The following is a 16,681-nucleotide window of genomic DNA, read 5'->3' as shown; positions in this document are numbered from 1 at the left end:
ATTCCTCATGAACAATTAAGGGGATTTTGAAGCTTGCATATTTTGGGTGGCCTTTTTGCTGGCTAATGCAGGTATTACATTTGTGTGGACTTCAGAATTTTTATTGCCAGTGATTACTTTTTTAAAAAATGCACATATCTTACACACATTGCTGGCCCCATGTTTTTGAGGATCCCCAGATAAGACCCCCACAATAGGCCCTCTCCCTCTGTGAGTCTTCCTTCTTACCAGCATTTTCACCAGCTGTTATGGCCCCTCATCCTCTCTTTCATAGAGCGAGTCAGAAGGGGCCTCCTGGGCCTCTTGCATCATTGCTTTCACTTGCCCATCTGACATGCAACGAGCCAGCAAGCAAGCAGGTAGTGGCATCTATTCCTCTTCACCACCACCATTGCCTTGGTCAGTGCAAGAGGCAGGTGAATAAGGAAGATGTAAAGCTGACGAGGAGGAACATATCCAAGGGACATTTTCCAGTGGGCCCCTGTGGGCTTTTAGGCCCTGGTCGATGCCCATCCGTTCCTGCCTTTGATGTACACTTATCTTTCTTTGTCCCACAGTTCATGATTGCGTTGGTGTAATGTGTAGCTGGCCCTGCTGTTAGTTCACTCCCTGCAATTCATTTGGTCTTTGTCACTTCCCATCCTTCCTCAGCTAAAGGAGGATCACCAGAAGGCCCTCCTAAGGCGAGAATTTGAGCTGCAGAGTTTGAATCTTCAGAGAAGGCTGGAGCAGAAGTTCTGGAGCCAGGAGAAGAACCTTTTGGTGCAGGAATCCCAACAATTCAAGCAGAACTTCTTGCTCCTTTTCATGAAGCTCAAGTGGTTTCTGAAGCACTGGAGGCAGGGGAAATTCCTACAGAATGAAAGCAATGATTTCTTGGAGGTATGGCAAATGTTACGCATGAGCTTCATTGGTAAACTGTTCAGGTATCCAACCGACATTAATTAAAGCAGAGAACTAGGGCCTGTGCCCTTGGGGAGGCATCTGTGGTTCTGTTAAGAGGTTTGACTGAGTTAAAACAGGAATAGGTGATACTGTGACTTCTTTCTTTGGGCTCTATCAAAGCATGCCAAAAATGGGGCCTGAATCAACCCAGACTTACCTGATTCCTCTCTCTAGTATGTGCACTCCTTGGAGGCAAGATCTGTTATCCATGCTTCAGAATGTAGATTACTTTTCTTAAAGTATAAAATGTTAGCAACTGAGGTGCACAGCAATTTCACGCACAGGGCTTAAATCAGCTTTGTTTTTTTTTATTCTTGCTGTAAATGCTAGGTTCCTCATGCATATGTGTAGTTTACATTCTGTTTTTCCTCCAGTGAATTATCCTACCACATGAAGAACATTCACATGGGGGGGATGGGCTAAGGGAGGCCTAATGCACTTTTGAGTGTTTATAGTGCTGTAAGATAAATAATTTGCAATGTATATGCAGAGAAAGCTCCATAATCTGTAAGCTGCCAAGTGCCCTAGAGTGGTACCCCCACCAGTTTCCTTAGCCTGTGAACCCCAGTTTAGCATGCATCAAACATGTCTTTTATTGCTAATTAGAAATTGATCAATTTGTTTACTTGGCAGATATATTCCTGTCAAACATCCATGCCTTCAAATGTGAGTAGAAGGGAGCCTTAGTCACACAGATGAATTAAATAGCTGCCTACCACCACCAGAGCAACAAATTATTCTCTCATTAAAATAGAATGCATGGTCTGTGGATAGTTGAGCACTTTCAGGCTCGGGAACAACGGCCTCTTTATAAGCCAGTCTGGTTCAGAATCCAAATGATGATTTTGTCTAGGCACAAATGTACTGAAAGGTGCCTGGAACAGAGATGCCAAAAAGAGGAAGATGATGAAAGGCGCTGCAAGGATGTGACACAGAAGCAACTCTGTGAAAGAGCACAGTCCAGAGGGGCATTTTGTGTTACAGGATCTACTGTGACATCCACTGTGGCTATTGATTACCTCTGTCTGAAGGATCCAGTAGGCCAGAGGTGAACAAGGACTGCATTTTCTCAAGGATAATCTGTTGGGAGCCTCATGTTGGCAGAAGATGGACTGAAGCCAGCAGTAGGCAACGCCAGAGCTAAAAAGAGTGGGCCACCCCTTTTTATCTTCTTGCCACCCTTTCCCCTTCTTTCCCTCTTCCTTCCTGCCCAGTAAATTGCCAGGGAGGAGATAGATTGCGCTTGCCAGAAGTCTGAAATGGTTGCATAGAATGGGTTTTTGAAATTAGGCTGAAGATTGCATGAGATTAGCTTGAAGTTTGCAGGTTGCATAACGAAGCAGTATGTGAAGCATCATGTGATCGCAGCAACTGCAGGTCTCCACTCAGTCTTCACCCTGTACTGTGCCTTCCAGGTGAACAGCATGAAAGAACTGTACCTGCTGATTGAAGAGGAGGAGCTGAATCCCCAGCAGCAAGCTGATAACAAGTCATGTGCCAGAGATGCCTGGTCTCAGAACACGGTGAGATGTGATACTGGCAGGAAGACAATGGAAAGAGACTTGCATTTATGGAATTTATTTCCTTGGAGGTTCCCACCAGTGTTTCCCTAAAATATTCTCAGGTTCCGAATGTATGAACATAGATTTCACCTCGGAGGAGGAGTGGGAAGTGTCTGAACCAGGTGTGGGTGATAGGAAGCCAGATGATTCAGCTTTGCCTGGCATCCCAGTGTTTGGTGAACAGGGGAGAGGCATTGGAGACTGTAATCCTCCTCAAGTGGAAGATACAACCTTGACAGAGGCACCTGCTGGTCATCAAGGGACATTGTCCCTGGCAATGGGGGCAATAGAAGGAGGGCTTCTCAGGGGAAGGTATTTCAAGGATGTCTCCATGAGTCCACCATCAGCAAAAGAGAGCAGAACAGAAATGCTCAATCAGGTCTAGCCCAGGTTGAGAGGTTGGTTTCAGTGCTAGGACCAAGGATCATATATCAACCTGTAGAGGCAACTCCCGTGTATATAAACCTGGGGGGTTCCTCAGAATCTTTGCAGTGGGCAACTGATTGCCACCTGGTGGTGCTTCCAGCCACCTGTGGAAACATGAACATTTGGTCAGAATTTGAGTGGATACTGTGTAGGAGGTATTAAGTGCTGGACTTGAGGAATGTATGCTCTGAAAGGCACTGGAGGGTTCCTTAGTGCTGGAACTTGCATCTGGAGGTTGGTTCTGACATTCTTATTACTGGAGATCAGGACAGAAGAGCCCCAGCCTTTTTGCTGTGGAGGGACCATAGTTGTGGTTGTTGTTCCATTGCATTTCTATCCTGCCTCCTTTCCACTTGTAAGGAACGAAAGCAGCGTACATAGCTCCATTGTATCTTGACAACAGCCCTGTGAAATAGGTTAGGCTGAAAGTGAATGACTGGCTCAAAGTCACTCAGTTAGCTTCATGGCCAGTTGGTGACCAGAACTTGAATCTTCTGGGTCCCCTGTCCAACACTTTCACCACCACATTGGTTCTCAAAGATTTGGTTGTTTCTGCCTGGCTTAATACACACTTCAACTCTTTGCAAGTTGAAGATCACAGGTTCAGTCCCTGTCAGCCTCGAGTTGAAAGTAGAGGAAAACTGCTGCATGAAACCTGGGAGAGGTGCTGTCAGTCAAAGTAAACAGATGACACTGGGATAGGGAGATGAATTGCCTGACCTGGTGTCAGGCAGCTTCCCATGCCTGAATAATCTTTTCAGTTTCCACAGAGCACCAGGGAAGGCAAGGGCTCTACACCACCATTCCTTCCAGGGATCCTAGGTTGAAGGGACACAGTCGTTGTCCTACCCTGTATTGTGCATGCCACAGTGGTGGGAAGAAAGACAGCAGTAATTGATTTGCTTCCCCCAGGGGTCCTGGGAAGATAGACAGTGCCGCAGCCCTTTCTCTTTTCAAATAGCTTTGCAGAGCAAAAGAATTCCCCCCCCCCCCATTCTTCTGCAAAAGCATGTAATAATTGGCAGGTGTTGATATGGCCCATAGTCTGCAAGACATTCTATGCACCAGCCCAGTTTTTCTCATCCTGGTGCTCTCTAGATGTATTGACTGCCATCATTCCCAGCCAGCAACCATCCTGGAAAACACAAGGTTGAGGAAGACTGCATGAGCTTGTCTGCTTATTTTCTTCCATGGGCAGAATTGCAATCATTTGCACTCAGAGTTCTGAACCTGACATCCATGCTTCTCCTCTTGTCATCCATGCATTTTCTATAGCTGGTTGCAAATGAAAACATCCCAGAGTTGTAGTGGAGGCTGCTGACGTACAAACAGTACACATATTTTTCCATGTAAACAGTTCATTGAAGGAAGATCAATTGGTCTGAAAATGTGTTATAAATCTTCTAAAAGTAGGTAGTAGATAAAGCAAGTAAAAAAAATAGAAAAATACATATAATCTTATTGTATTCCAGATTATAACCTAGATTTGGATTTGCAAAATGTGCATTTTCTTAGCTGTGATGGGATCAGGAGAAGGGCAAAGATAGATTTTTTTGGGAGTTACTCCATATGGCTATACCTGGGATTTCAGGGGTGAACTCTGCACTTAGCAATTTTGCCTTGATTGGACTTGCTACAGCCCACAAAATGTTAAATGTTATTTAGAATTCCTGGCCAGAAAAGATGCTCTTCACCTATATTTTCAGGCTGTTAATTCAGCATCTGTTCTGTGGCACTCAGGTCATCTTCACTTGTGCATGCCAGGAAAACTCCAGAGACATAATTTCTGAGGCTGAATAGGGTGAGAACAACTATTTCTACAGTCCCTGAACTGGTTATCAGACTAAACTAATAGCCTAACAAACTAAAGCTTTTGGAAATGAAGTATAGTTCAAATCATATTTTTAAAAATTAGTTACCAAGCTAGTTTACCTTGTTTCATACCTCTGCTTCCTCTCTCCATTTCCCTTCTCATTACAACCTTGTGGGATTGGTTAGCCTGAGAGATGGTGGCTGGTTCAGTGTAACCCAGTAAACCTTAAGGCTGAGTAGGCATTTGAACATAGGGTACCCTGATCCTAGAGTAACATGAACCATTACATATACTTCTCCCTGCAATTAGTCCACTCTTTACTTTGCTGCTTCAGTTTCTTTTCTGAATCTAATAAGGATCTCAAAAGGTGGTGAAGACAATATCTGTATTGTCTAGAATAAGGCAGAGCCTGGTATGTTCATGTTAGTCATATTTCTGTTCATATTTTTTGCAGCCCAATGAGTATGTCAAGACCCTATCAGACATGAAGGTGATCTTGAAGGAGCTGTGCACAGAGCTCCGTGAAGAGAGGAGAGGCATGAATGAGCTGCAGCAACAGTTTGCCAAGGCCAAGGCTACATGGGAGGTGGAGAGGACTGAGCTCAAGTGTCTCATTGCTCAGGTTAGACACTAAAGAATTGCTTTTTACCATCTCCAATCACTGTATAAATTTGATCTTGCCTTAAAACAAGAAGCAGGTCATGTTCAGATATAATAACCAAATCACATGCATTGTCCACTTTCTGACACATACTTTTAAACATGGCCTCCAATTTTGCTTTGGAACTCAAATGCAAACCATAATTTGCCAGTTTGGGTATAAGAACAAACTGTGGCTTGTCTGATGAACAAACCAGGAAGGCAGTTGGGATTCAGAAGGGGAGGAAGGAGTCCCTCAGCCTGAGGACAGCATGGTTTGCCATTACATGTGAGGCAGCCTGTTTCATGAGGTCTTCTGTTGAGCTGTTCAATAACTTCCCAAGTTTTAGGGGCCTTCTGGGATATAGTACATGTTATCTTTTCATGGAATAGAATACCAAATCCAACTTGAGGGCGTGTTTATGACTTGATAAATTAAACAGGCATAAAACTTTCACCCATAAATTGGAATTGGCCTTGATTTACAGATATTTTTTCTGTAAAAAAATGCATCAGTCAGAAAATACATCAGTTACTTAGGAGGTCAGCTTTGAGCCATTTTCATACTCTGGTGTGTACCTAATGACATTGTTGGGAGACCAACTGGCTTCAAATCCACTCTTTTCCTTCTGTCTCGTACAAAGCATTTGTGATTTGTTGTCATTGCCCAGTACATCATCCCCTTCACCTTAATTAGTCTGCCCTGCTTGGTAGAAGTTGGAAATCTACAGTGCAATTATTATTGCCCTATTAGGGGATTATCCTGCGCTTGATTTGTGGGTTCTGAATTGTGAGGAAGATCTTAAGTCTCTGGAACAGGCACTTCTTTTCATTGATTTCCCAAAAGTAGGGAGAAGAGTTGTGGCATGGACATGACAGCAGGGTAAGAGCAGGGGCACAGCTTCCTTTTTGTGATTATATGGAGGAAAATGTCCACATATGATGTCATATGTTGCTTGTATTGCAAGGTAAAAGGCTGAGAGACTATGGAGCAACAGCCTCGCTGTTTCTCTTGCAATCTGTAATGTAGCCCTTGTGCCTAGGCCATAGAGATGGTGCACATAAATAAATAAGATTCTCCGGAAAAGGTTAAGGTTCTTCTTTTTAATGTTAATATTTCTTTATTTCCACCACATACCACATGCTCAGCAAGAGAAGCCTCTTGCCAACCAGCATCGGATTGGGTTTAATGTAATTCGTCACTCAACCTTGGAGTGTGGTTTTGTGAAAAATGCAATAAAACACCAGTCTCTTCCCTGCAGCTGTGTGGGAGCCCACTCTTGAAATGGCCAAGTGACAGCATCGCTACTAACAAAGAGCTCCTTTTGGAGGAGGCTGCAAGGCAAAGGCTTTCCTTTCATGTATTCTAATTCTCTTTCTTAATAGATGCTTTGTACACATCTGGGGAAGCCCCCAAATGTGTACAAAGAAGTGGGTGCAAGCTTGCATGTTACATAATGTTGATTAGAAAGACATGCTCTGGATATGAATCAGTGCATGAGGAATGATTCCTTTGTAGATTATAGCATTTGTAGGCTGCTTCTGTACCTGTAAGGATATCTGTGTGTTCATGTGCAGCACTGCAACTTGAAGGCATCCCTTGTTAATTCAGTAGTCTTGTTTCAAATGGGATACTGTGGCAACATCTGGGAGTGCCATGTTCCTAAGGTGGTTTGGTGATTATTTCTGACTGTTTTGTAAACGTTCATGAAAAAACAGTGCTCGTAGGCTCTTAGAACTGCTTTCCATACCCCTCCTAACTATTGGGGTCCAGCCAGCTGTCATTATGAATAAGTGAGCGAGACAGGGTAACTCCTTTTTTATGCTTGCCCTTCCCTGATTGTTGTTAAACTTGCATGCTTTCATCATTCTTGCACTTTTCTGTCCATTGGCTGGATAACTTTTCCTTTTCAAACAGTAAAGAGGTGTTTTAATTCTGTGGTTGTATGATAGCATCCAAGAACATATGTTGTCTTAATAAACATATGTGTTGGGCTTGAAGAAGGGGAAGTGAGAAGACTGTGTCTGCATCCTGACTGGTTTGTGACTAAAATGAACAGTAACATCATTACCCACTTGAGGTGCTGAATCATCCTTTTATTTTTCTTGCCCAAAAATAGTTCACAAAGATACAAATCCACATCCTGCTGTGCAAATTGCACTTTTGGTTTTGCACCCAAATCTACACAATGCTGCAGGCAAGGACTTGCTAATAACTTCATAACAGCAATGTCATTTGTTATTAACCACCTAGGGAACTTTGGGCTGATGTGTGGAGTAGAAATACAATAAATAAATATTTGGGTGTTTCCTGCACACTGTATTATTCCAGCATCTTTGTAGCACAATGCAAGAGTGATTCCAAGGTTTCTTGCTGCAAGAAGTTTAAAAAAACATTTAATTTAAAAACAAAAACACTCCTGTGGTTGGGCTCCCCATCTATCTAGATCTTAGGAAAAAAGGAGCGTGTGAGTTGTGTCTTGAAACAGCGTGCAGGATTTCTCAGGACGCTGGACCAAGGAGTTCTGCTCATGCTGCTGCTGTTGATCTCTGTACTGCACAACAACTCAAGCTCTCTGAGCAGTTTACAACAATAGATCAGCTGAACCAACTCTGGATAAACTTTTGTAAAGATAAAAATAACCAGAGTGTGGTGATAGTTACCCAGCAGGCTTTGAGACACACGGAAGGCTATCTAATACTGAGTCAGAGGCCATGGGTCCATCTAGCCCAGCATCATCTGTACTGGGACAGGCAGGAGTTGTTCAGGGTTTCAGTTTCAGGGTTTCCTAGCCCTATTTGGAAAAGCTGGGGATTAACCAAAGACCCTCTTAATGCAAGGTATGTACACAACCATTTTGCCATACCCTCTCCAAGCTCAAGTTTGAGATCCCCTTTCCTTTAAACAACCCTCCAGCTTTACTTTGGAGCCCTACTTATAAGAATAAGTCTCTGGAGTAAAGTAGCCAAGGGTAGTTAGAGACTGTGGAGTGAAGGATAAAGTGTAAATGGAGAGAGTGTTCTGTTTAGGCAGAATGTGGATTGAGCAAGTGGATTGTTGAGGTTAACACAAAAAGGTGCGGGATAGAAGGACCCCAATAGAGGCATATGGCCTTTCCCTTCCTTCAGCAAATAACATAGTGATGTTATTTGATTGTATTGCTCTGTGACTCACCTTATATAATGGCAGAAGGATGGTGCATTTTCTGTGCCAGCTTCAACACCTGAAAAAGCCATCCAATTACAAAGCACATGTACTGTGTAACAGGAAGTACTCTTCCCTTTTGCTTTCTTAGAAGATGCTCAGGAAACAATTTGGTTGCTGGTAAAAAACAGCTTCAGATCCTTTATTCACTATACATGTCAGTGCCTCTGTAGGGGACTACAGAATATGGAATAAATGTTTTAAGGTACAATCCTATGCTTGTTTAGGCAGATAACAATCCTTCTATTCCTAGTTCTTCTATTCCCAGCATCCCCTAACCAGAAGGAATGTTGGACACTGTAGGACCATTTTTGGTCTAAACATGATGGGATTGCATCTTTAGCCACTGATATGCATGGAGAGCCTGCACACAGATAGCCAAAACACTCTTTTGTCATGGACACACACACACACCTGCCTCCCTCTACATCTATCATCTCTATATATCTGGCTTTCAATTTTAAAACTAGGCAGCTAGCACTAATAGGTAAAAGGAAATTTTAACATGCACAAAATAACCATTTAACAAAAGGCAAAAGTAAAAGCATAATGACAGCATGATCATGATGATGATACCATATCCATAAAACATACTAAAAACAAGTGTAACAGCACTGTATAAAATGATCTAATTTAAAGAAAAGTAACAATGTCGTCTAGTACCAAAAGATTAAAATTATTAAATGTCTTAACCAAGGGTACCCACCCTACACACAAACACATTGCTATCCACCTTGCCTCAGGGGATGAATGGCACTTGGAAGATCTGAAGACACTTACGATAGTCTTGTGATGGGCGTTCTCAAAAATACTGATAGTTCAGAGTGAGGTGGAGCTTATTTTGCTTCTTGTCTTCAGTACTCCAGTGCAACCATTCCCACTTTTAGTTCCCTTTCAGAGCACACTTGCAGGTTTCATCAAGGTGATGCCTCAGCCCAATAATGATTACACCTCTTACTAGTTGTGCAAAGGCTATTCCATTGTCTCAGTAAAATCAAATAGTATCTGCTCTGTGGGCTTTCTGAAAGAGAAGTGCATTCTCATGGCCCACTTTGCATTCCCTTATCAATTGCTCTTGCCTATAAATTGTAGCCAGGCAAGTGTTCAAGACTGTATGAAGTATGTGGGTACAGCTCTTGAATTGTTGGTATTTTGTCTGGATTACTGGCATCATCAGAATCTTAATGGCAGCAATTGAAGCTGGCTACATTAATGCATTTTATTGATTGCTCCCCCTCCCCCCACACCTATTTGACTCAGCTGTAAGGAAGATTTGAGCATTATGTGTATCACGCCCAGGTAGCTAGGGAAATACATTGGTCAGGAGGCAATTAATAGACGCTTTGTCCTTGCTCAGGGTTGTGGGAATCAGTATTGATTTGTTCAAAAGAAACTGTCAGGGTCCATAACTGGGCAGCCAGAGACAAGAGCAACAGAGGCACCAAGACCAGGTCAACAGAACTTCAGGAAAGTCAAATTCCAAAAGCAGAGTTGAATGGAAAGTCCAAATCCTAGTCATAGTCATATACTGTAAGCCATCCAGAGATGACAGTGATGGATGGCCTGTAACTCTCCTAAATAAATAAATACAGGCCAAGGTTAGGAACCAGAAGCATGCATGAGGGCAGAACAAGGATGTGGTCAGAAACAATCCAAGGATCAAGAACCAGGAAGACAAAAGGTGCAGGTATCTTGGACAGGATAACAGGGTGGGATACATGGCAAGACGCAGGAGACAACAGGAACCAGATGAAGCAAGGATCGGGCAAGGTACTGGAGCTGAACCACAGCTAGCAGAGAAACCTGCATTGCTGAGGCAACATGACAAGCCAGGATAAATGGTGAAGCAGCATACAGGTCAGGTGAGAGGCAGACGCAACAGCAAGGCAGCATGGAAAGGCCGGAAACACAGCAGGAACACTGAGGCACAGTATAGACCAGAGGTCCTCAAACTTTTTCAGTAGGGGGCCAGTTGAAAGATGGTGGCTATACGTGTGGGCCGGTGGGGGGTGGGCGCTGGGTGTGTGGGCTGGTGAGGAGGCATCGGGTGCACGCAAGGTGGCATTTGGTGTGTGCGGTGGCAGCTCGCTTGCTCAGAGATCTCCCAGCAAGTTCAAAACCATCTCCCAGTGAGCAAGCCACTACCTCTAGCCCACTCTGCAAGGCAGTGGTGAGCATGCGGGGGGGGGGGGGGCGGTGGCGGCTTGCTCCCTCAGAGATGGTTTTGAACTCACTTGGAGATCTCCCAACAAGTCCAAAACCATCTCCGAGCGAGCAAGCCACCGCCTCCAGCCCATGTGGCGAGCATGCATGCAGGCAGTGGGCGGCAGCGCAGGTGGATGAATGGGAATAACAATAAGTCCCTCTAAATCTCTTTTTCTGTGCATGTTATTGTCTGGTTGCATCTCCCTTATGTGAGTATGTGCTACCTTTTGTTTTCCTTGATTGGCAAGACTTCCATTTTCTGAAGGTGGTTTCTTTTCTCAAATAGCTTCTTTGACACTGCTAATTAACAATACTGGTGACATTGGTGCTTCCTTTATTAAACTGTATTGTACATTCTCTGCATAATGCCACTCTCATTGAAGGTACTAGTGAGTCTTTCATTAGCAAGCTTCTTGGACATTATATCATTAATACAAGCTGATTGCTCGCATGAACCAATACTTATAGATATATCAGATTTATTCACAGCTTATCTAAGTACCACACTTGCCAAAGAAATATTATAAGTGAGGAATGTCATACCCAGGAGAAAACGCATAGGAACTTTGGGAGTGCTATATGGAAAAGTTATCCTAACCTAACAAATCTGATCCCCTTCTTCCACAAGTTGGCCTGTATGTTGTAAATGCAGGATAGATTCGGCTTTTGGGAGATTTCTGCTTTTAATGCACATACGGTACATTGAAATAGTTCAGGGATGGGTTGTAGGAGTAATTTTTCCAAGCGTATAGAATCCACGGCTCTTCCCCTCCAGTTAGCAAATTTGGCTGTCCCCACAGATGGTCAAGATTGCTAATGGGCTATTGGTTCACATAGAAGCTATCAGGAACAAATTCACTGTTCCCAAGCAGTTGATGCCTGTACTGAGAAAATGGATATTGATTCTTCCAGAAGAATTAACTAGGACATTTCCAGATACCACTAATGTAATCAAGAATTCTTTATTTCTTTTTTCCCTGCATTTTAGTGATACGGACCATTTCATGCTGCAGTGGCATTTAATGGTATACACTGTGAACGGGGCTTGGGATGTATGCAGCAGGCTCTCCATGATAAGTATGTCACTGTCTCAGGCAAAATTGTTCCCCAGGAATGTAGGAGGTACTGTTTTGATGAGTTCTTAGTAGACGTGGTAGTGCCTTACTTAAGTGATCACTCCAAGGGGTACTGCTTTGTCCACCTGTGAAAAAAGGCCTACATCTCCATTATCAAGTAGTAACCCACTTGCTGGTACTTTGCCCTGGAGATGCCATTATTCGACCTTTCCTGGATTCCCCCAGATGCCTATTATCTGTTTGCTCACCCAGAATGGCATCTTTACTGAACTGCTGTTATGCATAAATGCAGCAAACATGTCCAATTATTATCTGATTAGAATAATCATTTCCTCTTCAGCTGTCTGAGCTGTCGGGTGCCAAGTGGGCCTGGGAATTGGGGCTTCCAAAAATAGCTCACTGTTCTTGAGAGTTTCTGCGGGAGGGCAGTGCTGCAGAATTATAGAGGCCTCTATTTAACTCCTTCTTTGCACCTCTTTGCAGTTGTATAGGAAGAAAAGACTCTGGGTGGTTCTTTACTTTTAAATGGTCTGCTGGTTGCCCAATGTAACATACACAGAGCAATGAGCAAGCCATGCTCTTTAATGCAGTCACCTCAAGGATTCGCCTTGCTCTTAATACTAATCTCCTCAAACAGCAAATTATACAACAGGCTTCCTTGGCATCAGCCTGTAGTTAGTTATCTCCTAGATATTCCTAAGCAGTTTGGACAGAAGCTGTCAACCCATCATATGCAGGGAAGGACAGTTGGAGCTTTGCTGACTTCTGGGTGACTGTACCTCTGTTCTTCTGTTTGTAAGCTGATTATAAGAGCTCACTTAGTGAGCATCCTGATTTTAGGTTCTTTCCCTAAAAGGACTTGATTACACTGTTGAATATACCTGTCCTGTGGGTCAGCATCTGCTTTGGAAGTCCTTGATCTCATCTTGTAGTTCAGTCTCTTACAGGAGATAGATAGCACTTCACCCTCTTGAAAAGGCAGCTTCTGGGGAAACTTGGGCTTTTAGAAGCATCTCCACCTATTCAGATTCCCAGCTGAATGCTCTTGACACTAGCAGTGTTGCACTGATGTCAGTAGTTTTTGCTGGCATGTTCTTTTAAGGATTGTGGGATTGTGGTAAGTTGCTCTGTTGTTCCAGGTGCTGCACTGAAGATAACAAAAATTATTTCAGATTCTATTTTTTGTATCACTCTTTTTCACCTGTGAAATACTTACCATGATGGAATGAAGCTTTTTTATGCTACATTTAATATAATTCAGAAGCAAGAGTACTCTTTGCAACATTTTATCATGGAGAGGTGATTTAGGTGAAGGAGTGTGGTAATCATCCACAGGGACACTGTTTATACTGATAAACAGTGAATAGGCCTGCTTGGAGGAACTCCAGGATGTCTGGTGTACCCAGAACCAAACGGTCACTGCTAACCCCCTATTGGGCATCCAGGATAGGGAACAGGAAACCATGACTAGGGTTGGTTGGACTTGGGGCCTGGGTGCGTGGTGGGGGACTGCATTTTGTGGGGAGAGAGGCCATCTTGCAGCCTATTTCTGTGGCTGGAGTCTCCTGCCTAATGCCTGGGTCTAGATCTGTGACCATGCAGAGAGGTAGATTCACCTAGTCTTGTGGGGCTGTGAAGCTGTCTTCCTTGATACTGTACCCAAGCAGTGCTTGATATCTGGTGGCAGCAGCTCAAAAGTGCTAGGCCGACGCGCATGTGCTGCAGCAGGCAAAGTGCCTGGACTGGGCCTTATTTATTTGTTTGTTTATTTGACTTTTATCCTGCTCCATTATCCATAAGGGCCATGGTATGTGGCCTGCGCTGATATATGTGTGTAGCCTCAGGTTCAGTAATGGGCAGTAAAGTTCACAGCCACCGTTTCTCTTGTCCCACCTAGGGTGCCCAGAGCTTTTGAATTCAGCGGATTGTGAACATCAAGAGCATAACCCATGTGTCTGTGTTCATATAAAGAAAGGAGGGCACACCACCCTTGAGCACTTCCTTCTGCCCCTCCAACAGCAATTAAACTGTCATATTTAAAATGAATGTTTCATAATTTCTGTCTAGTTTGGACTGGGTTGCAATTAGTGTATTCTGGAAGCTATTTCCTTAACATACCTTTGAACCTCATCTATTACTGGAGCTATTCTTATGAGCAATTCTCCATTACCTTATTGTTCCCAGATAGCTAGTCACAGCATCTGCTATACTTCTCTCTCCCTTTCAAAGAGAATACTTTTCTTTAAATTGCCCCCTTTTTGGTGTTGCAGTATGGGTTTGAACACCTTCAAACATACAGGTAACAGCTAAAAGAACCTTCACATTGGATTTTGAGCTCACACTTAGCATTGAGTCCTGCTAGATATGGGCAGTTATTTGAAGTAGGATTGTTACGAGCAACTCTGTTTAAATTAGAGTAGCCCAATTTAAAGTGGGTGTACTTTGAGCTTGCCCTAACTGAGACCACTGTTTTCACTGTTCCTCAATCTTTGCAGCCAGTTGACAGCTCTGTGAATCCAGGGAGAAGCCATACAGCGCTGGCACAGTTAAAACTGGAGATCTTGGGACTTGCCAGTCACATGGTCCCTAGTTGCATGGAACTGTCAAATACTGCAACTGGGGTCTGTGTGATTTGCCAGATGCAAATAGTGGCTCCATGCAGTTTCTCCTGCACTGCATAGAGTTCTCTGCTCTGCTCTTTGGCCCCCCATTGCCCACCACCTCTTTCCCAAGGTAAAAAAAGTCTTTGTTCTTGGGGAAGGTCCAGGAATTGGCAAGGTGAATGGGGGTGTTTAAGTGGCAAAGAGTAACTGGACTACTTTCACATTCAAACCAAACACTTAAAAATGCCCATTTAGCAGCTCAATTGATTTTCAGGCTGATTAAGTAGTAGTAATAGTAGTAGTAGTTGTTATTATCTACTCCAGCCTGATTTATTCCACATGCAAAATAACCAAGGTTTTAATGACTTAGATTTATTTTGACTCTTGACAAAACTGCCTGTTTGAATTGCTGCTTTGGGAAAGAGTTTGAAATGCTCCATCTCACTAGTGATTAATTAGTAATTCCCCACTGTGAAGACACAGAGTCTCTCAGTTTATCTGCTGGTCTGAATATAAATTGGGACTGCATGTCTTTCTGTCTGTCTTTATTTTATATATTTTTGTCTACCTTTCAGTGCGGCAACGCTGTCAAAGTAGTGTACAACAACAAAACTCACAAACTAAAAAACCTGATATGATGATGATAACAGTTCAAAGCAGCAAAGCATTAAACATACTAAAAGACAACAAACACCAGCCTAAAAACAAAACCTACCTTATGCAAATACAGGCAGTTTGATAAAACATAAGCAGAGGAAGGCAAGAGCAAAGTAGGAGATTTTCAGGTTTTCCTAAAGCCTGCAGTGGGTTGACCTGGGAAATGTCCACTGGCAACTGTGGAGCCACTTTGAAAAAGGCCCTCTCGCAGGTAGTCACCCACCTATCTGCCCTTGTAGGTGGACAAATGAAAAGAGCCTTTCTTACAGATCTTAATGTGCATGCAGACTTATACATGATGGCAGTTTTTCAAGTAATTTGGTGCCAAACTGTGTAAGGCTTTATTGTTAACAATCAAAACTAGCACTTCAAACTGGGCTCAGAAAGACTGTGATAAGCAGTGGTGCTGTAGGTCCCTCTTCTCTCCCCCAACCCCTGACACCATTTCTCTTTTGGTCCTCACAGCTGGAATCTAAGGCTGGGAAAGGTCTGTCAGAGCGCGCTCTCTCTGACTGGAAAATGGCTCTAAAGAGAGAGCGGGAAGAGCACCAGCACCTCCTGGCTGAGTCATACAGTGCTGTCATGGACCTCACCAAGCAATTGCAGATCAGCGAAAAAAACTGGGACCAGGAAAAGCTGGAGCTCCTGGACCATTTCAAGGATGAGCAGCAGCAGGCAGAGCAACAAGTGAGGGAGCTGCAAAACAAAATTAACCAGGTGGGAGTGGAGGGTACATCTTGCATGTGAGACACAACTTACCCCACAACTCAGTTCTGTGTATTACAACAAGAGGTGAATGCACATGCTTTAACCAGATTTTTTATAGAGTTTCCTGCTGCCGTTGTTGCCACATGAATGCAAGCCCAGGTACAGAACCAGGGAGTTGTAGCTGGTAGGACATTGTTAGACTGGCGAGTTCTGGATTTAAATCCTTGTGTAGCCATGAGGTTTATTGGATGACTTTTGCCTAACTCCTTCAAAGGATCATTGTGAGGAGAGGAACCATGTATGCCACTTTATCCCCCTTATAATAAAAATATAATAAAGATGCCATCAGCAACAACAAATGATAAATGATGGCATGGAGTGAGGCATGCCTATCCCCTAGACTGGCCTTCCCCAATCTTTTGCCTTGTGCCTTCCAGGACTACAACAACTAGAATTCCTAGTCAGTGGCTCTGCTGAATGGAAATTCTGGGAGTTGCGGTCCAAATGCCTCTGAGGGCCACCAAGTTGGGGAAGGCTGCCCTAGACCTGTAGACTTGTTTCCATTAATACGTGCATGTGTAAATCCATACAATACTCTATGTGTAAGGAGGCTATGGCGTTCTGCTGCATATCCCCCTGCCAGCAACGTGTGCTGGTCATGTGCTTCACTGGATTCACTTTCAGAGACCATGTGAATGGGGTGTTATGCATGGGGTGCTATGTATGTTCATAGAGCTTCCCGATGCAGAAAGAGATGCTGGGTCCTGTCACAGGGAGATGTATGCATATGTGGCTGTATTGCATTTAGAGCACCTAAAAGAGCTGCTAAAGGCACATGTGGA

The 16,681-nt window shown here is 43.6% G+C and overlaps 1 protein-coding gene across 1 annotated transcript in view; it reads left to right on the top strand.

Moving 5' to 3' along the window:
* The window catches only part of SOGA1 (suppressor of glucose, autophagy associated 1), a 90,692-nt gene that overhangs the window by 59,200 nt on the left and 14,811 nt on the right, over positions 1–16,681 (top strand). Inside the window, exons 7-10 of the mRNA XM_044447483.1 lie at positions 602–882; positions 2,361–2,468; positions 5,201–5,368; positions 15,597–15,848. Coding sequence (XP_044303418.1) covers positions 602–882; positions 2,361–2,468; positions 5,201–5,368; positions 15,597–15,848 — 809 coding nt within the window. The remainder of the gene's footprint in view (positions 1–601; positions 883–2,360; positions 2,469–5,200; positions 5,369–15,596; positions 15,849–16,681) is intronic.

This window comes from Varanus komodoensis, unplaced genomic scaffold (genome assembly GCF_004798865.1).
Source record: "Varanus komodoensis strain SLA01 unplaced genomic scaffold, ASM479886v1 scaffold52, whole genome shotgun sequence".
NCBI lineage: Eukaryota > Metazoa > Chordata > Lepidosauria > Squamata > Varanidae > Varanus > Varanus komodoensis.
The sequence above is the reverse complement of the archived record's forward strand: the minus strand, read 5'-3'. Positions and strand labels throughout refer to the sequence as shown.